General features: G+C 46.3%; 9 protein-coding genes across 10 annotated transcripts; 6 read left to right on the top strand and 3 right to left on the bottom strand.

Annotated features, from left to right (window-relative positions):
* Positions 1-16: 16 nt before the first annotated feature.
* SERLADRAFT_471894 (uncharacterized protein) lies at positions 17-3,057 on the top strand (the record flags this gene model as incomplete). The annotated part of the gene is made up of 15 exons (XM_007320316.1): positions 17-399; positions 462-713; positions 765-800; positions 853-934; positions 990-1,454; positions 1,507-1,559; positions 1,615-1,680; positions 1,735-1,778; positions 1,831-1,861; positions 1,923-1,996; positions 2,050-2,130; positions 2,186-2,380; positions 2,438-2,491; positions 2,553-2,586; positions 2,644-3,057. The coding sequence occupies 15 exons, from the start codon at positions 279-281 to the stop codon at positions 2,691-2,693; spliced, it is 1,638 nt and encodes a 545-aa protein (XP_007320378.1).
* A 523-nt stretch (positions 3,058-3,580) lies between these two features.
* SERLADRAFT_471898 (uncharacterized protein) lies at positions 3,581-5,873 on the top strand (the record flags this gene model as incomplete). Its single annotated transcript, XM_007320317.1, has 11 exons — positions 3,581-3,771; positions 3,824-3,896; positions 3,959-3,969; positions 4,023-4,076; positions 4,143-4,520; positions 4,572-4,676; positions 4,728-4,873; positions 4,932-5,165; positions 5,222-5,380; positions 5,440-5,631; positions 5,699-5,873. 10 exons carry the CDS (start codon positions 3,696-3,698, stop codon positions 5,566-5,568), a joined length of 1,365 nt encoding a protein of 454 aa, XP_007320379.1.
* A 2,841-nt stretch (positions 5,874-8,714) lies between these two features.
* SERLADRAFT_371376 (glycoside hydrolase family 28 protein) lies at positions 8,715-10,703 on the top strand (the record flags this gene model as incomplete). The annotated part of the gene is made up of 17 exons (XM_007320318.1): positions 8,715-8,922; positions 8,978-9,032; positions 9,091-9,095; positions 9,160-9,206; positions 9,256-9,305; positions 9,356-9,380; positions 9,435-9,522; positions 9,581-9,625; positions 9,687-9,741; positions 9,795-9,810; positions 9,862-9,942; positions 9,996-10,060; positions 10,115-10,184; positions 10,242-10,289; positions 10,347-10,394; positions 10,460-10,550; positions 10,615-10,703. 17 exons carry the CDS (start codon positions 8,715-8,717, stop codon positions 10,701-10,703), a joined length of 1,086 nt encoding a protein of 361 aa, XP_007320380.1.
* Positions 10,704-10,950: 247 nt separating this feature from the next.
* nps3 (putative quinone synthetase) lies at positions 10,951-14,285 on the bottom strand (the record flags this gene model as incomplete). Its single annotated transcript, XM_007320319.1, has 6 exons — positions 10,951-11,318; positions 11,381-12,135; positions 12,192-13,025; positions 13,083-13,321; positions 13,373-13,509; positions 13,568-14,285. The coding sequence occupies 6 exons, from the start codon at positions 14,283-14,285 to the stop codon at positions 11,113-11,115; spliced, it is 2,889 nt and encodes a 962-aa protein (XP_007320381.1).
* A 3,365-nt stretch (positions 14,286-17,650) lies between these two features.
* On the top strand, positions 17,651-19,078 carry adh2 (alcohol dehydrogenase; the record flags this gene model as incomplete). The annotated part of the gene is made up of 4 exons (XM_007320320.1): positions 17,651-17,778; positions 17,850-18,037; positions 18,093-18,244; positions 18,300-19,078. 4 exons carry the CDS (start codon positions 17,656-17,658, stop codon positions 18,854-18,856), a joined length of 1,020 nt encoding a protein of 339 aa, XP_007320382.1.
* On the bottom strand, positions 19,060-21,460 carry amt1 (the record flags this gene model as incomplete). Of its 2 annotated transcripts, XM_007320321.1 has the most annotated exons (5): positions 19,060-19,376; positions 19,437-19,935; positions 19,988-20,227; positions 20,288-20,789; positions 20,852-21,460. In XM_007320321.1, 5 exons carry the CDS (start codon positions 21,009-21,011, stop codon positions 19,275-19,277), a joined length of 1,503 nt encoding a protein of 500 aa, XP_007320383.1. The 2 variants fall into 2 exon arrangements, with proteins under 2 accessions (XP_007320383.1, XP_007320384.1); XM_007320322.1 differs by having other exon boundaries at positions 19,275-19,935; positions 20,852-21,011.
* A 369-nt stretch (positions 21,461-21,829) lies between these two features.
* Positions 21,830-22,221, top strand: SERLADRAFT_471912 (uncharacterized protein; the record flags this gene model as incomplete). Its single annotated transcript, XM_007320323.1, is given in 2 exon segments — positions 21,830-22,164; positions 22,179-22,221. 1 exon segment carries the CDS (start codon positions 21,844-21,846, stop codon positions 22,123-22,125), a length of 282 nt encoding a protein of 93 aa, XP_007320385.1.
* A 133-nt stretch (positions 22,222-22,354) lies between these two features.
* SERLADRAFT_450807 (uncharacterized protein) lies at positions 22,355-23,034 on the top strand (the record flags this gene model as incomplete). The annotated part of the gene is made up of 2 exons (XM_007320324.1): positions 22,355-22,530; positions 22,589-23,034. One exon carries the CDS (start codon positions 22,643-22,645, stop codon positions 22,850-22,852), a length of 210 nt encoding a protein of 69 aa, XP_007320386.1.
* A 330-nt stretch (positions 23,035-23,364) lies between these two features.
* Positions 23,365-23,776, bottom strand: SERLADRAFT_471914 (uncharacterized protein; the record flags this gene model as incomplete). The annotated part of the gene is made up of 1 exon (XM_007320325.1): positions 23,365-23,776. A coding segment is annotated over one exon (191 nt), but the record flags the coding sequence as incomplete, so codon positions are not given.
* Between the last annotated feature and the right edge of the window lie 1,338 nt (positions 23,777-25,114).

Below are 25,114 nucleotides of genomic sequence, written 5' to 3' on the forward strand. Positions count from 1 at the left end.
ACTGATCCAACGTGTCAATCTTTTACCTACTAGTAGCGCTATGAGTGATGGGTGAGTCTAGCACTCGTAAAATTTCTTGCAGGTTGCTACAGGCGCTTTTTAATTCTCCGAGTCTGAAGGAACGATCGTACCGCGCCTGTCTAGGTCGGACCCAGGTAGAAAGCCATTTGAAACATAGGCTTAATCAAGTCTAAATCACTGTCAGCGAAAATGTAAAGGCATCATGGATGGACCATGAGTCAGGCACTGTGGTGCCACTGGTGCTGGGATGATGATCGATGCCCCATATGAGCGTTTACTGGTTGCTATTCAAACAACTGCTGTGTACAGAAGATCTCAAATGTCAAGATCTGGTGGCTAAATTATCTGGCTTTTATGTATGCTTGGTCCCATTGCAAGGTACGCTTAATCCCCCTCTTGCTCGTCCTCGATTTAAGGTGTCCTTATTTTCCGGATCACAGTTTCGATGACAGCCAGCAACATGTACCACCGGTCAAGCAGATCCTTAGAGAAAGCTCCTCGCAGGAGACAGCAGGACGACTCATGGTCCCAGGTCTTCAGGCCTCCAGCGAACGAGAGCATGGAAGAGCGTACGGAGAGAATGTATCGACAACAGGAAGCACAGCGGATATCCCGGGAAATTGACGAGAGCATCCAAGAGTCACGGAAAGTGCTCGAAAGGAAGAAGAAAGCTATCAAAGTTCTCCTCTTAGGTGAGTCGCCCTTGCGTACAAACGACAAGTCAATATATTGATATTGTGCAGGACAATCCGAGTCGGGCAAGTCTACAATGTTGAAGAGTAAGCACTTACAGCTACTGCACACGAACATAGAGGTTTATGCTTCGTGAAGACTTTCAGCTTGCTTTCAGTCCAAATCACTTTTCGAATGAAAGACGTATATGGAAGGCTGTTGTACAACTGAACTTGATAGGGTAGGTTTTATAGCATCTGATGCGTTGATCACGATGTTAAAAATTGGTCTACTAGTTCCGTCAAGAAACTGCTGGCAGTACTCGACCTCGAACTCAATGATACCTCCAGACTATCGCGCCCTCCTTCATCTAGATCCGGACCAATGTCCCCTTCGAGTACACCATTGACAGATAATCATCGGCGTATCCGCTTACGATTGTTGCCGCTTCTCTCCATGGAATCAAACCTGACCCGCCAATTACTTCCTGAACACTATGACCCGGAGCGGTCACCAGAAATACGTGTACGCGCTGGCAGCGGATGGAAGGTCACATTAGAAAGGGCCGTTTCTGTTGGCTCCCCTCCTATGGATCATGCAGTAAACATGCGTCGACCTATAACCTCTGATGGCAGGAATAAAGACGATCCAACTACGGTGCTGGCAGCGTGTCGAGATGATATAATCGCTCTTTGGCAAGATTCAGTGGTTAGAGGTGTTCTCAAGAAGCGTGGCGTTCGCCTGGAGTCTACTCCAGGCTTGTGAGTATATCTCTCTTAATATTTCCCTTTTGTTTTCTGACCCCGAGTGAAGCTTTCTTAACGACGCAGCCCGAATAGCTGATTCAGGATATGAACCAACTGAAGGTAGTTGTTTGAAGTGTTTTATGCAAGAGCGAGTAGGCTAACGACATCCGCTTAGCCGACATTGTGCGTGCCCGCCTACGGACATTTGGTGTGGAGGAACATAGGTTCCTTATGGAAAATGGTATTTATTCTTCTCCGCTTGATGCTGCTCATCTTGACACAACATGGATGATAGGGTCTGAGTGGTATATATATGATGTGGGCGGCAGCCGAAATATGGTTTGTTATACTTGTTCCATCAGCAGCAGATCTTTGACCCCATCCATTACAGCGGCCTCAATGGATACCGTATTTCGATGATGGTAGTTGCTTATTTTAGAATATTTACTTTATTTTTGCTCATGCCACTTTCTTCCATCTTAGTACAGGCCATTATTTTCCTCGTCCCGCTGGCTTTCAATCAAGTTCTAGAAGAAGACAACAAAGTAAATAGACTTGTAAGTGTCGCGTCATCATTTCCCCACCACTACGCTAACCTGTGCCTTTTTAGGAAGACTCTATCTACCTCTGGAAAGAGGTTTGCGCGAACCCTCTATTAGCCCGTGCCAACGTGATACTATTCCTGAACAAAGTGAGAGTATTTGACAACCTACATCTGCAGTGTTTCTTATCCCAGCTTTGACTAGATGGATATTTTAGAGGAAACTCTCGCAGCAGGTGTTCGCGTAGAAACTTTCGTTCCAAGTTATGGAGATTCACCAAATGACGTGTATCATGTCACAAGATGTAGGCCATTCCAATTCCGTTGCCTACGTAGCCTTTTACCTTTTACTTACAATATCACCCTGATAGATTTCAGAGAGAAATTCCGAGCTTATCATGTACGTGGCCATTCATTTCACTGGCACGTGTCCAGCCGTTGATTACATATTTCTCAGAAACGATTATCTCCAAAACCTCGCGCTTTCTTCTGCCATGAAACATCTGCTATTGTGCGTATTCAAAGCATCTATCCTTGACTAGATTAAGTACCGACAAAACCTCTTATTACAGGACACTAAGGCCACTCAGGCCGTGTTGCTTGTAGGTATGTAGGCATGCACATAAAAATCTGCTCTTATCACTGATGCGGTTCATCACACAGTTCGAGAAGGGATCCTCCGCCATCACCTAGAGAAGCTGAACGTCATCTAATATCAGATTGGACTATTTAAAACTATCTATTCATTTTGGTATATCTGTACACTAATCTTTCTTGTGGTCAACTGCAGGCTCTGAAGGCTCGCCATGGGCATCAATATACAATAGTCATGTACGAAATAACGTACTTGTATCGCTACAGCAGAGTTATTTTGCCAATAGGTATTCACATGTGTATGTGATGTATGATATGTCATGTGGTACAAGTTCCCACTGTTATTTGCTTCGAAACCTCACCGGTATGAGGCCTCACCCCGCATAGATAAGTACAATCTCGATATGGTGTACCACATGTAAATGTGAAGACAGGTCAAGAGATAGGTCAACACAATGTACACCAGGGATAGAAGATTGACTAGTTTAATCACGATGTGAGTTGGAGTCTTCAAGATATAGACAAATGCTGCCATCACCGCTCTGAATCCATACTCAATTGTGTGGCTCAAGATCTTTGCTTTGCCGGTGTACACGGGTGTCTGTATAAGACCTTAGATCCGGTTTGTATTCAATACATTGGTCTCGGTCACTGTAATTCACCGAATTAGCCCACTTTAGCTCCCACTTGATGCTGCCATCTCATTATGATGAGGACATGAAATAATCATAGATAACAATGTTACCAAGCCATAACTTGGCTGGCCATTGCTGATTCGAGGTAAAGGGCTGAGTGGGGCAGCCCTATGCCTCGAACCGACAGTAGGGAGATGGATAAACTATCAGATCTGCTCGAGGCGAATGGAGTAATCGAATAGTTTCCCGAAATATCCGAAAACGTGACCCAACAAGAGGTCCGAAAAAGCCCGAGTTGGGGCCGAATACCGCGTTCCCACGCCTGCCCCATTCATGATAAACGTTATCAGATTATTTTTCAAGCTTTTCCCGGCCTGTAGGCGGTTTGTCTGCACCACCACCTCCTTTCCATTTGAGCGTTCTGGCCGTCTGACATTCTTTTCATACTTCATTTTTACAATAAGCTTTCTTCTTTCCAACACCATCATGTCTACCAGCTCTCAAACGTTCAACGCTCCTGCCGGTCTCAAAACTGTTGTTGTTCTCGGAGCTTCGTATGGAGGTGCGGGTTTAGGAGAGACATTTAGGGGACACTTCGTCTAACTTTTATTCAGGTCATAGGGCTGCCAAGGTCCTCGCAGGTGGTCTTCCAGATGGTTGGAGGGTTGTCGTGATTGATAGAAACTCGTGCGTGCTTTTGACCATGACCGCTGGGGATAAATTGTAGCTGACATACCACATTGACCCAGCCATGCCAACCGTAAGTTAAAATTTCGGAAAAAAAATCCGGAGGTCTTACGCCCTTGATTATAGATGTATATAACCTCCCCAGATACGCGGTTCTACCAGGACACGAACATAAAGCATGTACGCCACTTCCATTCAAACTCATTGCCCTAATTTGACCAATTTGACCAACTCATAACGTTTTAGTCATCCCTTACGATAATATCTTTAGTATTTCACCTTCCAGTCCACCTAAAGCTGGCCATATTCGTCTGCACGCCCACATCACCTCCTTAGGTCCTCATAGTGTGGGGCTGTCCCGTTCTTTCCCTGAATACGGCATTGAGGAGCCTTTATTGCATTTCGACTACGCCATATATGCTCTTGGATCCCACCTTCCCTCCCCAATAAACTTATGGAGTGCCAATCCTGATGCAGATTTTGAAAAACATGGAACCCCAAAATCAATTTCGCCGTCATACCAGGGGACTAAACCTGAGGGTATATGTTGGCTCCAACGACACCAAAAGCGCGTCAAGGAGGCTTCTAGTGTTTTGATAGTCGGCGGTGGGGCGTTGGGGATCCGTAAGTTAGCACCACCATCGAATTGTCCGTGTTCTGATACCGCTCCAACAGAATTTGCTTCAGACATTGCAGCCGTGTATCCTAACAAACAGGTTACCCTTATACACTCCAGACGTCGCCTTTTGCCAAAGTTTGATGAATCTATACATACAGAAAGTGTGTACATTCTCTTGAATTTTACTTTCGGAGGGTTAACGCTGTCACTAGTTCTTCAATGTTTTGAGGAGCTTAATGTAGAAGTCGTACTTGGGGAACGTCTCGATCTCCAGTCTGTACACGAAGGGAAGACTAACGAGGCAGGTCAACGAGTCGTTCGGACTACGACGGGGCGCCAGGTTCCAGCTGACCTCATTGTATGTTCAAGTCCCGTACTTCTTTTGATTTTGGAATTGAGAAATCAACCACGTGTAGCTGTTGTGTACGGGACAAGTGCCAAACACAGGTTTGCTAGCGGAGATGGATCCACGTGCAGTCATTCCGGACAGTGGTCTAGCTCCAGTTTTGCGAACCATGCAACTCAATGTCCCCCTATCAAACGATTCCTCGACGTGTGAGCAAGGGTCCCTCTATCCCCATATATTCGTCGTCGGCGATGCCGCGGATGCGTTTGGGGCTATCAATGCGGGGCACAACGCATATTATCAGGTTCATACAGTTACCAATTTTTTCGACAGAACACAAGCTGATTATTAACTGGTTAGGCTGAGGTCGCTGCGCACAATGTTCTCAAGATGATAAGCAATCAAGATTCTTCTCGTCCTGCATCGTCCGAACTTGCTGAGAACAAACATGGCAAAGTGGACGAAGAGCTAGGATGGTATACACCCGGTCAACCAAGGATTAAAGTTTCCGTCGGTTTGGTAAGTTTATTGTTATGATATGGATTCCTGCTTGTGCTGATTTGAAGCGTTTGTTCCAGGCAAAGACTGTGTTTCAAGTTGATGACGTTGTGGGTACGAAGTCGGATGGTATGGATGATTTGAACGCGAGTGCAATGTGGAGTTTCCTTGGTATGAAGGTGGTTGGCGAGGAAGATATGTTCGCGTAGGTTCATAGAATAGATACTTAGATAAGGGTTAGGTTCATTAGTCTAGTTTGTGAATGTCACGGATTTTTCGTAAATTATCATTGTCAAAGGGATCGTCAATACTCTCACCCGCAACTGTGATACACCAGGCTGATGACGCTGAATGCTTTATCTCGGCACGACCACGACTACAGTCTTCCCAAGGGCGCTAGGAGTTATCACCGCAATGTTGACCTAGGATCGAATGATCAATTCGAACAATCGTATTTCAAATCAGAGCAGTAAGTTTTTGAAAATATGAAGTCTGGCATATCACATACCGAAATGTGATTTCAGGTGTGGTTCAAATGAGATGAGATTTGAAACCAAATAGATGGCTATCACTGGCAAGCCATGAATCAATAAAATGTAAACTGGGTCTCAAACCAGACTGTATCTGTGTGGTGATGTTTGCCGCCCTCTCAGGCTGTGGCGACTGTTTAGTGTACGCTGGTTAGTCTTGTCACTTCGTTTTGGCCAGTCCAAGCACTTCAGGATCTTTACCAGCATATGCTACTTGCATGTTTATTACCAGATTAAATCAACCTTATCCGATCTGCAAAGTCAGGGAGCGACGAGAGCGTCAACGAGCTCATTGCATACCACATCACCGTTAACTCTCTCTCGCCAGACGAGTTCTTTTGCTCTGGCGCAGATCCGTCGCTGGATGACTTGGACCCAGCCATTCTGACCACTCCTCCCGGCGCCGACGATCCAGAATTGTCTGAGACCGCCGCTCGTTATCTGGATTACCTCGTTCTCGCCACCAGCGCCGCCCAGAAAAGTCTTATCAACGACTTCACCAGGGAGACCTCGGTTTCTCAGAGCGCAATCTGATGCTATCTACTCGGTATATCATTCTGCCGACAATTTGTGGCGAAATCAATACGACTGCTCAGACTGGTGTATGCCTTCTATATCGACCAACCCTGATACTATTGATCTTGGTTAACTCAAGGCCTCACTGATGCTCAGGCGGAAGTCGCAAGCTATAGCAGCATATCAGTTCAATAATGATAAATATGAGGGCAGGGGCCTCGATCCACTCGAATCTATGACGATTCCTTGTATTACTATGTCTGGTACCCGCCCTACTTACTATCTGGTACCTGTTACGCAGGCGTCGAGCACCGTTGCTGCAACAGGGTCATACCCTGCTGTGGAAACCGAGGTATTCAAGTGTGTCACCGTTTCAGGTCACCATCGTCGCGCCAGTGCAGGCATGCAGGATACCGAATACAGGAAGCTTGCTCTCCGGCGCTTCCTTGCTTTCAAGACCTTGGCAAAGAGCTATTGGCACACATTTTTGCGTGATTCTTAGGTGAATTATCATCAACAGTAATCTGAGTCTATGCTGAATGAATGCGGTCTTTAGTCTTTAGGCAGCGGACTTATCTGTACGCCAGCTTTTTATCAAAGTAATTCAACGATAATTTTTGGCGTGCAATCTATTGTTCTGTTAAGTGAGTTGAACAAGAATAAGTGACCAGAGGGAAGAAATTGTTACCAGCTATTTCCTAGCTAGACCCCAATGTCAATTGTATGGCCTCCGGTCTATTGGTGTCGCACGGTAAGTAGATGCGTAATGTTGGTCAATTATAATGACGGACCGGCCGGACCGTCTCCTATACGTACCTAACTTTTTCTTGTTCTTCAGGTTACAGGTTTACTCCAGATGCTTAGCCTGAACCCAAGTTAGCTCGCTAGACTAAGTTAGCGCCGCTGGATCAAGTTGACAGCAATAGTACAGCGCACATGACTGCAGCCGTTGACAGCCCACCAGAGCTAGAAGATCTCATCGCGAAAGGTGTCTTGGCATAATGATCTTTTTTTTCTTGGTGAGTTTTTTACTCATGGAGGCGACTGCCGGTCCTTATTCTGAATGGTATGCCTCGGAATGACTAGCGTTTAACACGAGTCCCAGTCCGTCAGCTTTGTCAATGCAAACATAGTCTTAGGAGGACGGATGGTTCCTCGGTGTCATTTTTCATGATTGCTTCTTCATCCCATGACTGCCTGAATGCTCCGTTTTACTTTCAATATTATTCTTCAGAACATTATTCCCGCATATACACCGCAAACTGTTCTACTACATCAGAGCACGCACGACCCCACAAAATTGTCTCTTCACAGGGTTAAATGCGTTTAACCAATGTTCTGATATATTTCAGTGGCTACTTCTCAGGAGTCTGTGTTGTACCCTAGACGGTCCGGCAAATTTTGCTTATTTTCCCCTCAGTCTTCTTGTCCAAGGTTAATCCACATGGTTTCCACACAACGAGCTTCTTTATTCAGCACAGGGCAGCTCAAGATTAATTCAATGCTTTTCACGCTCTTGTGCTGGCCCTATGTTCTAACAACGGGTGAGCATCAATCCAGAAGTGCCATTTACTACTAGTTTGTCCGCGTTATTCAGTGCCGCTGTGTAGGAATTTGAAGCTGCGACAACAAACGGAAAGCGATTCAAGTGCTTCAGCTGAGCTACTTCTCAGATTTCAACTCGCAATAATGGTGCAGTGCAATAATCAAGATGGATGGCTATGGTTACGCGTAACAAGGCTTCTCCTATCCATTATATTTAAAATCTTCGCAGGCATTACCGTGTCCGTCCATTCAGTAAGCTTGACTATTCGCCTAACCGATCGTCGCATTTGTAATCCCTTGAGAATGAACAAGGTAAATTAAGAGCTCGGATGATATACAAAATGCCACGGATGTTTCTCGCATGTCCGCTGCAGTTCGTTCACATGACTGCTATTCTTGACGTCAGAGAAATTCTGTTCACCTTTCGGTACCGTTATAACGCTGTCAATGGGACGGTTCCTAACTGGCGAGTTTTTTGTCTCCAGGAGTAAAAGACACCTTTTCTCAAACCTATACTCCAGATGCACGCTGTGCAGCGGGATTGTCGTTGCGTCGGACCGCCTGGTCTTTCAACCAATGTGTTGTATATTTGTCAGGTGCGTGCATCTTGAATCAATGCAAGAAGCTTTTACTTGTGAAACTCGATACTTCGTGCACACTGCAACCGGCCCGCCGCTGTACCAGCATAACAGGGTATAAAGAGTGGAAGAATGTTAGCATTAATCTTCACCAAAGCTCCTGGCATTTGGCATATACTCCTCAACATGGCTGCTTCCTTGACATTTGCATTACTCGCCTCCCTTGCCATCGCTGCCCCTACTGCGGACAGTAGCAGCTGCACAGGCACCATATCCTCGTTGAGCGATGTGACTGCTGCTGTGGAGTGCACTACTGTCAATATCAACGCGTTCACGGTCCCGGCTGGTGAAACATTCACGCTATCCCTGCTTGATGGTACCACGGTGAACGTCAGTGAGTATTTACAGTGCTTAGTTTTTCACGCTCTCCCCTCAGTGACCCATGGCAGATGGCGACGTTCAATTTGGAAATGTGAGCTGGGCTGGTCCATTGTTTGAAGTGAAGTAAGCGATTTCTTGCTGAGAATCACGCGCTTTGATCATTGATATGTGTGTATAACAGAGGAAGTGATATCACGTGTCAGTAGAGCTTTTAAAGCGAGTGGGCGGAAACTGACATTCAGTTTTCTAGTCAATGGAAACAACTACCTATTCGATGGCGGAGGACCTTTCTATTGGGTAATCACAACCTCATTGAAGTTTGGTCTCCGCGCTAACATATGGGCAGGATGGGCTAGGCACTAACGGAGGCACGACCAAGCCTCACCCGATGATGAAGTAGGTGCTTGTATGCGTAAATAAAAAATGGCTATTAATCACGCTTATAGGATTGAAATTTCGGGCACTATGTCTGTGAGTTACTGCACGTTGTTGGTGTAGATTCTGGTTCTCAAATTCTCTTCACAGGATGTCTACGTCGTTAACTCCCCTGCTCAATGTTTCTCGGTTTCCAACCCGGCTGCACTCACCATGACTGGCATAACTGTTGATAACTGTACGCTTTCGACATCTTTGTTTCGCACGAGTGGTTTAATTTCCATCACGTTATCTAGCCCAAGGTGACGCTACGAACTCCCAAAGTAATGGACTTCCCGCAGGTACGCTTAATACCATAACGTATATCCCGATTGGGAGATAGATCCTAACAATGAATGCAAGGTCACAACACTGACGGATTCGACGTCAGCGCCGACGATTTGGTCATCGAGAAGAGGTCAGATTTACGCATCTTTAAAATTACATTGGTTACTGACAAGAGTTAATTAGCACTGTGTTAAATCAGGTACCATATAATTATCCCTCTATGTCGTCACAGGAATTGAACTTTGTCTAGGACGATTGTCTTGCCATCAACAAGGGAACCAACCTTGTCTTTAGCGACAACTATTGCTCCGGAGGGCACGGTATCTCTATCGTGAGTTATAATACCGTATGCATCATATGAACATAGGCTCAGAAGTATCGCAGGGTTCCATCACGTCCGATGTGACCGTATCAGGCGTTGTCATCTCAGGCAATACCGTCGTCAACAGGTTTGTCCTCTTATCAACCTTGACTGACTATTCACCTAAGCAAACGTTGGTTAGTCAACAAGCATTCCGTATTAAGACTGATGCAAGCGCAACTGGAAGCACTGTTTCTAACGTCACCTACTCTGTAAGTTGCATTGTATCACCATATGATATTCCTTAAACCTTGGTTTTCCACATGTAGGGAAACACAGCTACAGGTTGTACAGACTACGGTGTTCTGATCACTCAGGTAACCATTTTTTTGACCATGGAAAGGGATAATAACCAATTAACCTGCCTTCGATAGAGCTACCCTGCATCGCTAGGGACTCCAGGGACTGGTACAGACATTTCCGTAAGTACTACCCAGATTCACAACTGGTGGCGCTTTCCCCGCTAACTTAAAAGGGGCTCATCTAGGATATCAACTTCAGCGGTTCAACGACAACCTTGACCACCGAGAGCGGTGTTGATATGGTTGCGGTTGATTGTGGTACTGGGGCTTGCACTGGTATGCAAACTACCCCATTTCAGTATAGCATATGTCAACTGATATCGTCATCTTTCCTCCACAGGTACATGGGACTGGTCAAGCTTGAAGGTGAGTGGTGGTCAGGATGGACCCATCGATAACTGCACCGTCATTACGGGATTCACTCAGTAAACGTACACCGGAGGGGTAGATATCGTCTTACAAAATTTCTTGGTGTGACTGGGTCATTGTTCTTCTGCTGCTTTAACTGTGATAAAAATAACAGCTATTTATATCTATCCACCAAAGTTTGCAGTGAGCTCCGAGGATAAAACTTAATATCACACTTCAAAGATAACAATAATAACAAGTGATGTAAAGCTGTCAACACGGTCCGCAACATCGTGCTGGTGCGGGGACGTGATCTGATCACACTTGTGGGGCATTCCAGAATAGATATGACATTGGCAAAAGATACATAGTAAATATAGTCTAACAGAACAGTCTCGTATTAATCTAGATAGCAGTGATGAGACATGAAACACTTGGGAATTGTACAAAAGACAGGATCATGTACATATGTAGGCTTGATTTCCATCCTCTAAACTCCACGGGCTTCAAGACGACTACGGAATATCTTTTGGAATTGTGGAACGTGGTCAAAGTCCATGAGTGTGTAATGACGTCCAGGTACATCCGTGAAGGCGGGCTCGGTACGACTGAAACCTGACCAGGGTTTGAGTTGATTGTTCAACCAATCACTTTTACTTCCGCGCAACGGGATGGCGTAGAAAACATCAGCCACAGCTAAGTAAAATAATATTAGTCAACATGATGGCATTCCTTTAGACTATAGGCAAGTCACTCACCAACAGAGCCTGAGGGGTTGTAGTCCTTGCCACACTCGATGAGCGACCCAGCAATGTCTACCCAGTGGTCGAGCTTCTCCGGTGTCAACTGGAGCTCGACTAATCGCTCAGGAGGAGAGAGCTTCCACACAACGTCCAGCTGCTCCTTCCTCGTCAAAGGCCTGAGAGTAGGAGCGAGGTCATCAGCGTCCTGCTTGGACACGAGGCCCAAGAAGTATGACAAGTTAAGCATTCCACCCGTCCAGTCGATTTCGTGCATCCGGTCTGCGATGTGAGGTGGAATGTTGATAAGTCCGACGAATTTCACTTCATCACCACCAGCTTCCAAACGCTTCGCTACCTCAAAGGCGATAACACCACCATAACTGTACCCGGCGATAGCATATGGACCCTTGGGCTGCGTCCTCTTCATTGCCGCTGCATAGCTAGACACCATCTCGTCCATCTTGGAAAAGAAAGGCTGGCCAGGCTCAAATCCACGAGCACGGAATGCGTAGAAAGGTCGCTCATTCTGGAAGTATTTGGCGAGGTTCACGAAAATCAACACTTCGCCCACACCCGGGTGTACGAAGAAGATGGGCGTTTTGTTACCAGTAAGCTGTAAAGGAACTATGGGATCATATTCTTGCTGGGTGTTGTCTTTGGAAACCAGAGCGTCGATGTATTTGGCCAAGTCACGAAGAACAGGGTGCTTGAGAATCTGGATGATCGGAATCTCGGGAAGTCCGAAAACGGTCTCACCCTCACGCTTCAATCTATAATTGAATGATCAATGAAACATCTATAGATTTAAAAATGGTGTTTCGCTAACCTGATAACGTCGATAGAAGTACCACCCAACTCGAAAAAGTTATCAGCCGCGGAGATATCGTCTGTAGACAAGTTGAATACACCGGCAAAGATCTTGGCGAAGGCAGTCTCAGTGATCGTAGCGGGGACTACAAAGGTAGCACCACGGGCTTCGCTGAGCAACTCATCAGCTCGGGCAATGTGTTTAGCGAGCTCTCCCTGCTTGAACAACGTAAGAAGGCGTGCCCTTGAAAGTTTGCCAAGCGTCGTCTTCTCCATCTGATCGATGGGGATAGGGATGATTTGCTGAGGTGGGAGCGTGATCATCTTCACTGAAATATCACGAAGAGCACGGTGCGTCGCAGCGAGCTTATTCGAAGCATCTTCCTCGTTGAGGTCGAAAGTAGGAGAGTAGAACACAACAAATCCTTCTGTCTCTTGACCGGGAGCGCGATATGGTGCGGCAGCGAGGAAAGAGTGAGTAACACCCTCGACGAGCTGCAGATAGGTCTCGAGCTCAGGGATGCCGTAAGAGACGCCGTGAACGATGACGGTATCTTTGATGCGGCCACTGAGCCTCATTACTCCTTTCTCGATGATTCCGATATCTCCAGTCCGGTACCACCGCCCTTCCACGAAACTGGATGACGTGGCTTGGGGGTTGTTATAGTACCGAGCAAAGACCATCGGACCTCGGACTTGAAGTTCACCGCTCTCGCCGTCGGGACGAAGTGTGATGCCGTCCTCAGGGTCTACAATGCGCATCTCGCAACCTTGGATAGGGCGACCAAGGTCGAGGAATTCGTGCATGGGGTTAATGACGCTGAGATCGATGGGATCATAGATACAGCCCGCACTGGATAAGTAGTCATTGAGCTTGTGCGTAGCGAAGTAAACAACGAGATCAGCCTACCAAGTTTCTGTCATCCCGAAGCCAGCAGAGACCACAAAAGAGACCTTCGAGGGGTCTTTTGCTAAGGCCTTAAGTACAGTAACGAATATTTTCGCAGTCTTAGAGACAACTGCCTCTCCACCACTGTTGATGCGTTTCACTGAAGACAGGTCAAAAGCTCCATACAGCTCAGATCTCTTCTCCAGGTCACGAGCGAGTTTTGCGAGCAGGAAGTTAGGCGCGAAAGCGATGTTGATGGACTAGTGAAGTTCATGAGTATAGTCTGATTTCAAGATGGCAAATTGTATTACCTTGTCATCAATCAAACGAAGGAAACTGAGTGGATCAGATAGAATAGTCGATGCATGTACGTGAAGTTGATATGACCCGAAAAGTAAAGGTGTTATGTGCATCTCGAGTGAACCAGCGACGTGATCAAACCCGACCCCTATATCAAAATTCATCAAAATCCAGTGCTGTTATCGTAAGGAACTTCAGTAACTCACAATTGAGAACATTCGTCTCCGAAGTCAGCCCATAACTTTGACCCTTGGCATAGCAAGAGGCAATAATAGTTCGGTGAGTGTGCACTACTGCCTTCGAGAAACCAGTGGATCCAGATGTTAAGAATAAAATGGCTTCGTCGTCGGGCTTCGCTTCGACGGCAGCCCAGTCGGCAGGAACGTTATAACCCTCAGCTGCCAACTTGAGGTCTGAGAAGAGGTGGATGTCTATACCATCTACTGACATCACTTGTTCAGCACCTATTTCGTTTGTGAGCCATGTCGCAGATAAAAATAAATTCTTGATGTGGTTAATATGCCCCTCCTTGTGAGACTGCTGAGCACTGAGCGCAGGCTGCAAGCAGGGGATATAACCGGCAAGTAAACATGCCCATACTGCGGCCATGTTATCTTCGTGCTCTGTCAAGTACACGACGACGATAGAACCGACGGGCTTCTTCCAGTCTGTCAAGGCACGCGCCAAGTTACGGACATGTTGGTTGAAGGTGCTATATGACTTTGTCTGGATAGACGAGTCGTGAGCCGATGAAGAGATGAAGCCGAGTTGCTGAAGAGGATAACGTTCAGCAGCTTGGGATAAAAGTTGGTGCAAAGTGCGAGGATGATCAGAGGCTGAACCTTGGACAGCAAGCGCTGTTTTCAGGTCACTGATGACATTGGGTTGGGATACAAGTGGGACGGATGTCGGGGCTGGGGCCATTGATGATTGTGATCTCCGAAGAATAGGTTTGGTTGTGGAAAATGGTGCTACAACTGCGTCTAAGAGTGCAAATGAGCTGGGATGCGATTTGAACAGAGACTCGGATTGAACTCCACCTTTTATACACGTTGTAAAGGCCACTGACCCGAGTGCTCTTGCAGCGGCTTGTCCGTACATAGACATTATGGGGCTGTAATGCATTGGTGTGCAAAGATCGGACACGTATGCCAAAAGGGCGTACTTCCACTGTATACACACTCGCGCTACGCCCTGGTGATAGATAGGTAACTCGTCCGTTATCCCAATTTTACTCGGGAGGGGCCGTGCAAAACATTGTACCGAAAATAACGACAGTTGTTCAGATCGGACTAGGAATCTGGAAGCCATGCCTCTGGCAGGTTCTTCTTCACATGCCACAGAGAAGACTTGACTAGGCTATTGCATACGAGTATGAACGAGGCAGCTTCAAATTGCAAGTGACTTTTGTGATGGTAGAGCACTAACGATCGATCAAGTACTTACGGCGTTGAACCAAAGACGGTAGGCCTTTCCTTTACCCATCATACGCTCGGCCTTGAGCGCCTGGCATGAATTTGCAACACAAGGCGGTATGGGACCGTATGATAGCTGAAAATGCAATCTTGACAAAAGCTAGGACGAGCGTAGTATCGCCATCATCGCGAGTTTGTCGGGCTGTCTTTCGCATTCCCAGGCTCACTCGTCCAGTCACATCCATGGCAACTCTATTTCACTTTTCCACCTCGTATCTCCATATTCTAACACATAGCATTTTATTCATGGCTGATCGTGGCCTTATTACTACTCCCCGAGCGCTACATCACAGCATTTGGTTCCTGTTCTCGATAACTCTGATATCGGGATAGGCTATCGCTATCAGTAACTTGAATGCACGTTCAGATACGATCCATGTTGGTGGTAATTTCAATCGTAACCCGAGCCTAGACATTCTATCATAATCAAGATACTATCGGAACATTCATGTTGTACGTCTAGCATGAAATATTGGTATCTTTACTAACTTCGGCTTGTGGTCACACGATGCTAGATCACAATGTGCATGAACCACGGAGGTCGTCATCCACCGCCCGTCAAACCATCGTTCAACTGGTCAAGGTCTAAGCTTTATGCAGTTATCTCATATCATTACTCCCCGTGTTAGTAGGTGCCATGGAACCTTGCTCATCAGCCTTGCTATCGACTACAACTGTTTCAGCTTCTTAGGTATTAACGATATGCTTACGCCGGTACCTAGGAGCTGTCCAGATATGAATGCCTTACAACACGCCACGACTCGAAGATGGACTGCAAGTGTCAAAACGTCAACCGCGATTACTCGGAGTTGACGGTGCAAGACGGCAATATCCGCAGACTGTACCTCAGCGGCATCGCTATTGACATTTTAGCAAATAAAGTGACTACTCCAGAGCGCTTTCTCTGTTACACCATGTGCTTTCCTGCCACTTTTACACATAGAGTGATTTTTGCCAAGTCATTTGGAGAGGGCTCGCCGCTTTTTGTGTCATCTCGTCGAAGAATCACCAAATCTATTCCAGCGTATCTCCCCAACCACTTGGGGACTATGGCTCCATGAAATGAAACTACAGCCTCTCGATAACAGCCATTGGACGATGTGGGTTACACTGATATCGACATCCATTGGGATGTCTTTTGCCACCTCTTCTACCCCCGGGCGGTTAGAGCAAGCTGTATACTTTAACTTTCGATTCACTTCCTCCGAGTTGCCCTCCATTTGATTGTGGTGTTCGATCCATCGGAATCTCTATGTGCACTGATTTCTGGTATCAACATTGACATCGAGCGGACCGTAGGGCCGCCACCCCTTTGGCTCCGATCAACTCGCAAGCTGCTTCCACTCACTGATTCCGCTCAATGATACCGTCCGTCTTGAAAACGTATCTCGTTTTCTATTTCCGCTGGTTATTCCTCGTTGCTCTGTGACGTAACGCACTAAATAGCGGGACGCCCGCACAAGGACACCCGTACAAGGCCTTCGGAATATAATCACTCTTTTTGTGCGTACCGCTTTTTGGCCAAGTCGCATCATTAGAAATTTGCAAAGTGAGTCAATTGGGTCCTAGAATGGTGCAATCCTATCTCCATCTTCAAACCGCGGTTACTTCTCTCGAAATACAGTCCTCTTTGCGTTCAAGGATCAACGCAAAGCCCACCTCTGGGCATCATAATTCCAACCACTGTGTCGGTCGAGCCAGCTGTTGCGATGTCTAGTCTACGATATGGCTCAGGAACGTGTATCAAAGCTGTGAAGTAGCGTCAGATTGCTTGCTTACAAGTTCAGCTATCTCTTCGACGGGATGTCTAGTGTAAATGGAGTCTTTACTTCACTGGTACGCTGTACTCAGTGTCGATGAACGTCCCAAGCTCGAGAAGTCGGCGGGCATGTATCTATAAACCTCCATTGACAGCAGAAAACCGTTCTGATGTCTGGTACCAGCGGCTCTTGGGTCCTGCAAGAGCTGCTGTTTTGTACCAAGCCTTGACTTTTACGTCGAAGAAAGCCCAAACATATTATAACCTCCCTCGCTGTTCACTTGAAAGCTGGAGAGAGTAACAGTGTATGTGAATCTTCCAAATTTCACAAAGCGCTCTGGTGAAGTTTCGCCTCCCCCCTGTCTCAACGATGGGTACAACTATGTTGTGGTTTTGCACGTCATTTGGATGAATGATACAGTCACAATTCAACGACATGTTTCATTTCCGAGTGAAAAGTCGCGACTGATAGTGCTCTATTTCGCGATTATGCAGAGGGGAGAGGGTGTGTGTAGGTTCCACGTACTCTCTGTTCTCTTCTAATCAAACCTTCCGTGCCTGTTTAAAAGTCGAATAAACCTTAACCCTCGTTCAGGGTTTTATTCTGATCAACGATCGAGGTAGTGGCTCGGCAAAATCCGCTCGTTATTGTCCGAGTCAAACATATCAGTATTCACGTTTTACGAGCCAGTCCATTCAGCATTTGCGTAGTAATACTGTAGGAAGGTATGGTGCTGTGAATGCAGCTTCATCAGAGGAAGGTAATTTACATCAGGAAGGCTTTGAGAAGGTGAGATGAAACTTAATGGGTCAGTTTGTTCCAGTGAGTAAGGGTGATTTCCATAGCGTAAACTTGAGGCGCTAACTAGCAGGCTGTACTGGAAGATTGATAATGGTAGAGAAGAGACGCCGAGCGCTGATGGCGATCCAAGAAGTCTCGAGCTTATTGTAAACATTTATAATGCAGCTTTCGTGGCAGCGTCTCAACCTTCCCCAAGTGGGACGCAATTCATTCAACACAATTCTATCACATCATCTGAATCATCGAAATTATTCTACCATGAACGCTCTGAGATTCGCAACAGCAGGTTCTCTTGATAACCTCGTCCTTACGAATTTGGCCAAACCAACGCTCGATTCTGGGGAGGCTCTCGTGAGGGTGGAGGCTGCTGGCATAAATGGGGTGGGTTCTCTTTAGATAACGCTTTCCCCAGGATACCATCCATCATCCATCACTAACGCCGTGAATCATAGTCTGATACCGCAGCCATAAAGGGGTGGCTCCCTTTTGTTACAACCCCACGTATTCCAGGTCGGGACTTCTCTGGCAAGGTCGTCGAAGTCTCGAAGGATTCAGACGAGTCGTCCCACCGATGGCTTGGTGCCGAAGTGTGGGGAACGGGAAGCGATCGAGGCTTTGCCGTAGATGGTACCTTCGCAGAGTTAGTAGCGCAATCATAGAATGCAATCCAATATCCCTAAATCAAATTCCATCAGATATCTCAAAGTTCCCATCTCAGCGTTGAGCCGCAAACCCAAGGGCCTCGATCACGCCAAAGCAGCGAGCCTTACACTTCCTTGGCTCTGCGCGTGGATCGCAGTCGACAACCTTGCTCAAGTTAGGAAGGGAGATAACGTGATTATCATTGGTACGGGGTCTTAGTGTTTGTGATTTCAGCGGACCTTGCTCATCGTTATCGCCAGGCGCTCGTGGGGCTATCGGATCAGGGGCTGCTCAGCTCTGTAATTATCTGGGCGCAAAGGTGTTTGGGACTTATCGCTCTCTGCAAAACGTGAACGTACCCTCGTTTGTCACTCCCATCGAGCTGTCATCGGGCTCCAAAACGCCCATACGTGATGCTATCGCCCAAGCCGGACTGCAGAACAAGATAGATGTCCTCCTGGACTGCGCTGGTTACGAGGACGCCTTCAACGACGCGATTTTCACAATGACACCTAACGGTGATGGCCGCGTCGTCGCCATGGCTGTTCATCGCAAAGATGGACTGTTTGCGCTGGATTTGCGAACGCTGTATACAAAGGCTCTCACGCTCAAGGGGCTCAAGTCTAGCATAGTCGGTCCCAGCGAAGTCAAGAAGGTTTTAGATCACTTGGCAGAGCAGTTTGACAATGGAACTCTAGAAGGCCCGAGCTCGGTGAATTCGGTGAACATGAGCAATTTAGATGCTGTGAAAGGGGCGCTGGAAGAGGTGATATTACGATCATCGAATGTCCGCTCTGTCATTATACCCCAGGCTTGACATGGGATCATATCGTACAATGCGGGGATGGCAGGGAAGCCGGTACTATAACAGCACAATACAGCCTCTTTGGATATGACTTGTTGACGTTACATTGTGCTCATGAATTGACAGAAGAGCCCTAGCAAATGGGCTTTTAACTTATTGAACTTTGTCATACAATAGGTTTCCCTTATCGTTATCAAATACTTCATACAAATAAATTAACGTTGGAAAGAGTAAGGTCCTTATAATTACGCTTCAAGAATCAACAAGTTATTATACTACATTGAGGCTTCTAGATCCTCTTTACAAGCTTATAGAAATGATAGGGCACAACGCCTAGAAATAATATCTACATCTATGGTACTAACACCAAAAAAGCCCCAGTTTCATACTGCCATCATCACACCAGAAGGAGATTAGCCCAAGGATCCGCTCAAAAGCAGAAAAATTGTTCAATAGTACGCCCGAATATCTTGAGGCCATCACAGATCGTTTCATCGGTACCAACAAAGGTTGCTCTGAAATAGTTAACGCGCTGAAAAATGGAAAGGGGAAGCTCAGCAATCGCTCCAACTCCGTCAATGCAAATACTCACGTCTAAGATGCAATCTCCCGATGGTGGACTCAAGGAACCCGTGATCGCAAAAGTAGACGCGGGTATAAGGACCAGCCCAGAATCCAACAATGTCCGGAACAGCTCGTCCATCAGGGCAGCCGTGTTGGTGCGAGGGTCGCCGTTAGATTCCTTCACGACGCGATACCGCGCATGATGTTCCAAGTTAATCTTAATCCAAACAAACATGCCCGACTTCGGTACTTCGGCGGTTGCGAACCCATTGATACCGACTTCACGTCGGAAAACGTCCATAAACAGGTCTCGACGGCGTTGGTACTCGTCACAAAGACTCTTTGTCCACTTCATGAACCCATCCAACCCCCAGCCCCCATCACCAAGAAGCTCCGCAATGAAGGCCTGCCCGAATCCATGAGGGTGTTGCGACGATGAGTCCGTTAATGAGTCAAGCTTTTCGGCAAAAAAATTGTTGGCCGTAACCCATCCAAGACGCATACCGGGGGCCACAATTTTGCTGAAGCTGATAAGAATGAGATAATGATAAAATACTCCGTGGTGAATGGAAAACCTACCTATCCAGCCGAACCACACGCCCGTCATAGTCCATAGACAAGAAGGATCGAGGTAGAACGCTTGCTAAAGCACGCGTGAATCCATGCTGTTCTACGATAAATTGATCTACGTTCAATCCATATTGGAGGAAATAATATGGGTCATCTTCCAAGATGATTATATCCCACTTTCGAGCGATTTCATATATTGATTTGCGGCGTTCGAAGGGCAGAGTGCTTCCTGTGGGGTTCTGCGAGCAGCTGAATTACGAGATGAGTTGTCTAACTAGGTAAACATAGAGAATATTAGAGGGGACTTACGGGACAGTGTATAAGACGTGTGGCCTCCTTCCTTGCGTCCTTTCATCCCAATTAGTGAGAATCTTGTCCATATCGGCGGGTATAAGACCGCCTTTGTCCATCTTGATGGGCTCCCATTTGATTCCCAGAGGTAGTGCTGCATTGGTCATTGGCGAGAAAGTAAACTCCTCGCAAAGAAACGAGTCGCCAGGGTCACCAAACAATCGGAAGCACTTTGTCAAAGAATCCGCATTGCCCAGACTGAGGGATACGGTGTGATTCGGTGGGGAATGAATACGGTTATTGAGGTCAGCAAGGACACCTCGCACTTGCTGCAGTCCTGCACCGGTTCCATATGCAAAAGCAGTCTTGAGACTCAGGGCGCAAGACTCGTCTTTATACGAACTGATTATATCAGTTTTACTATTGCCTTCCTTCCAAGCTTGGACAGGGTTTGGTTGGTCGAGAGACGGGACGACAAAGTCAATTTTAGAGATAGGATACAACGTGTTGTGGGGATCTCCTGTATATTTACCAGCTTTCGTCATTCCTCCATAAGATTACATACCCTAGCAAAGAGCGTACCATTTCCCATGTTAATGGTTCCTACTTTGGTCTGAGCTATTTTCCATATAGTCTTGATTGGATTTGGCTGCCTTGCTCGTGTCTCTCTCGAGAGATGATGAGAGAGGTCGACCTTGTAACTGGTCTTTGAGTTCTCTGCAGAGGTAGCGAAGTAAACCATGACTTGAACTTAGAGTAGAGAAATGAAGGGGATATGAATATGTGCAAGTCCCTGCTTATATGCAGCATAATATGTACGTGAACCCTTATTGGCTCGTAAGATTCAAGAAGTATATCGAACTAGGGGGTTAGAGGAGCCGACCTTGGCGGTACCGTCTTGTGACTTGGGTGAAAAACAGACAAGATCTGCATCGCCCGTCGCTGCGTTATTGGAGTAATGTTTGTTTATCTCCGAAGAAGAGTAATCAGCTAGGTGGTCGGAACACAGTTTACTGGATCAAATGCAGTTGGAGATGGTGGCGATAGCTCGGGCATGAACAAGCCGCCCACTCTAGATACGGAAGCAAAGTGATACATTTTGGCAGTCCCAGCCCCCGAATCCGATGTAATATGAACTCGTCCTACGAAAGGGAGATAAGCAACAGGTGCACGATATTGTCCGCATGCGTACTAGTGTTCAGAATAATAATGGGCTTATGATGAGGCTCTGCCACGACCTAGTTGAATGCTAGGCTTGAGACAAGATTTCCAATTCCCATTGGAAATCAGCTACTATATGAACGCAGGTCAACGTTGTGACTCGATGGGATCAAGGCGGAACATTCTAAACCCAAGTTCACCTGATCTTTCCCAGTAACTGTCATTTTCTGATAGTGTGATAGTGCCACTGGCACCGCTGGCGGTGGTCTCCCCTATGTCCCATGTGGATCCATAAGAGATTTTGATATTTTGTAACCCACTTCAAGTTGAGGCAACTCTAGTTCAAGCGGCGACCTGGAGTTGCGTAAAGGTCAAGGCGTGATAACACCGTGACAGAGCTAATCATCCGAATTATGAACTGGAGTGCTCTACGGACTGACAAGCACATTTCTATCTGGAATATGCCACGAGCTCTCTGGGTCATATCATTCACTTTTCTGGCTCGTTACAGGATCCCACATCTTTTTTTTCAAGTGCCAAGCATCTTGACTGATGCTTCAAGCTGTTTGGCTTATTACGACTCGGACTCACGAGGTGCCGAAGCTCAAGCTTTCAAAGCGTGCTATCAAAGTAGTCCATTCTTCGTTCAAGTTTCTTGCAAGTTTGTCAATGATATCATCCTACTCATGTGTTAGTCAGAGCAGATAGGCTCGTGATCACTAGGCGCGTTGCTTCCAAGGATTGCTGGCGAATCTCAGATAGAACTCGAACCATTCGCTCAATGAATCTCCCATCGTCGTAAAACTAACAGGGCTCTGCGGTAAGTGGAGTAACTCAGTAGTCAAACAAATTGATATCTCGCTTTCAGTATACCATTTACCCCATTTATAATAAATGCTTATCATCTGCAGTGTAGCAATTTCGATATATGTAGTTGTGCATATGGAGAAACGAACACTCGCTTTACAGGTCGTTCAATCAGTATCGTTTTCTGTCATCAAACTACTTGCCACGATTATGTCCAGAGCCGGTTTCTTTCGACAACCTCAAACTGATACTGCTTAGGGTGAGGTCTGTGAGACATCGAGCATAGTGCAAAGGTGTGGCAACGCTGTGCTATGTTCTGTGGTGATATACCTGTAACATGTCGTCATTTAGGCTTCGTCACGGCGGTGTCATAAATATGCGCTAGCCGCGAATGATAAGCCCAGTATGCACTACCCGGATTCCTATCGAAGGTCAAGGGAGCGTGTTCTTCAGGTGTTTGGCCCCCCGCTCACAGGGAATCGTGAACCTACGATAGCAGCTGTCAATGTATTGGAGCTCCATGTCTTTGGTTCGAGCAAAAGCGTGACTTCGATATGTGGATGCTCTCTTCTTAGGCATTTCCCTAGATCTCCACTCAGCGCGATCAAACTCTAGTTGGTATACATTCACTTACTTCCCTGGATGCGTTTACGTTCTATCAGGCAGTGATTCTTACTCTATGATCATTTGTCTTTATAAAGGAGAACTTTGACATGCTTGGTATGCTTATTAGATATAATACATAATTCTATATCTGGCGTCATATTGACCAGTGACTCGGGTGAGTTCTTCTACTTCAACCAAATTAATTCTTAGGCATTCAAGGCTTAGTGGCTGTAACAACTGGTGACCTCGCAGACGATGTCGTGCGGGAGACAGTAGGCGTTTAATCTTCATAGTACTTGACTGTGGTCCAGACAATGTCTTCCCAGGCTTTCGCAGCTCGAAATCAAAACGATAATAATAGATGCGAACCATTCAAAAATCTAGTATGCACGTACTGTACACCTGATAGGTTAATACGCAGGATAATACAACAGGGGGTGAGAATAAATCCACAGTAGGTCGAGGTCGAATCCAACGAGCAATGAGAAAGAATTACAACTTAGAAAGTGCGATGACCGAATCTCTGTATACATCTTAAGCAAAGCCCATATTCTAGTATATACTCCTGAAATATAAATATATGACGCAATAAACCCTAATGTTCAGAGCGCCGAATGAAGAGGGATGCAACAGTTAAAACTATAAGAAAACTTGGCTTAGATTGTAAAGGTCCACTCTTTCTATATCTTCATATCGAGGAGCGTTGCAGGCGTATATCCTAGGTGTGAAATTGTTGATAGTATCAGATAGCAGGCGCCGGTATTGGTGCCACAGGAGGGATCAGTGGCAGAGCAGTTGTTGGAGGTGGATGATGACTAGGTGTTATGACCGTCTTCTTCCTATTTAGCTTCGGTGAAAATTCAGCGCTAGACGGGCTGCTTTGTGAACGGGGTGAGCGAGACGAGGTACTATATCTTGACCCGACATCTACTGATGAAGTTATCTGATAAAAGCGATAATTTTCAGTAAAGTTCGGGGTGATGAGTTTGCACCAGTCCATTTTTATAGAACAGTATATTTAGGATCTAAAAGCCTGTGAACTGACCTGGATGTCTGATTCGCTTGATGGGACTAAAATTCGAACACGCCCTCCCCTTCCAGGAGGACTACCTGTTAGGCGTCGCTCCTCTCTGATACCGTTTGCTGAGCCGTGCTTCGCAGCGGGCCTCGCGAAATAAATCCCTTGTTCTCTTTCAATTGTATGCCTCCGCGCTGTAGTTCCGAACGGAAGACTATTCTGTTCATTTGATACCTCCGACCTACGATTTGGTCTGAGCGGCATGCAATTGTTTCGGTCCTCCTCGAGGATATCTCTCTCAGGGAATGTGACTGAGTCTTTCATTGCGACGGGAGAACTGCTCTCATTCGCGCTGGGAGACATGGACGAGCCTGAGGGGTGACCGGTAGAAGACGGACCGGGAGATATAGAGCCAATAACTTCAGGATGGTGAGTCGTATCTTGTAGAAACAACGGTAGAGGCAAGATTGGGGACCTGGGTAAACATGTTTCCGCTCGAGCATCACGAAAAGCAGTATGCAGCATTTTGTCCTTCACAAACTAAATATATAGTCAGCTATCAAGCACACTTTACAGTTATAAATAAGGAAAAAGAACCTTTCGTTCTAACGTATCTAATTTCTGCAAGATGTGCTGAGTTGAACGACCTTTTTGCTGCTTGTTTTCGATGTAGATTATGAGGGCGTTTCTGGCCTGGCCAATATTCGCTCCACAATTCGCTAAGACTGTTATAACCTATCGTCCACGATTAACCGATGATAAAGCTTGGAATGAAAGGATGGTTTGCATACCTCTATGCTAGAGTCACCTTTGAAGACGGACATATTGGAAGAGCGTTAGAAGAGGGTCAAGGCTATAGAAGTGATCGGTCCCCCACCCAGGAACCTTAATACTGTTGACTTGGTACTTAGTAAATACGTTGCCTTGTCGAGCATGTAGTAAGTTTCTCGCAGCATTTATACCTATATGTGGTAATGAACAGGTCAAGGTCCATAGTCTCATGCTGTCGGGACCGCATCATTTTTGAAGTGCACCAATAGTGATTCGAGATGGTCACACGTTCGCGTTTTGGGCGCCCCTCCTAGTGACACAGGGAATGGAGAAACCAGTCAACTCAACTGACTGGATTGACATTTTCATGATTGAAGACTCACCATTCTTTATCACACAGTCATTGTGATCCGTGGCTGGTTTAACATAAGTACAATCCAGTATACTATGGCCATTCAGATCAGTATTTCGATTTTCGACGA

The sequence above is a fragment of the Serpula lacrymans genome, assembly GCF_000218685.1.
Source record: "Serpula lacrymans var. lacrymans S7.9 unplaced genomic scaffold SERLAscaffold_9, whole genome shotgun sequence".
Lineage (NCBI taxonomy): Eukaryota > Fungi > Basidiomycota > Agaricomycetes > Boletales > Serpulaceae > Serpula > Serpula lacrymans.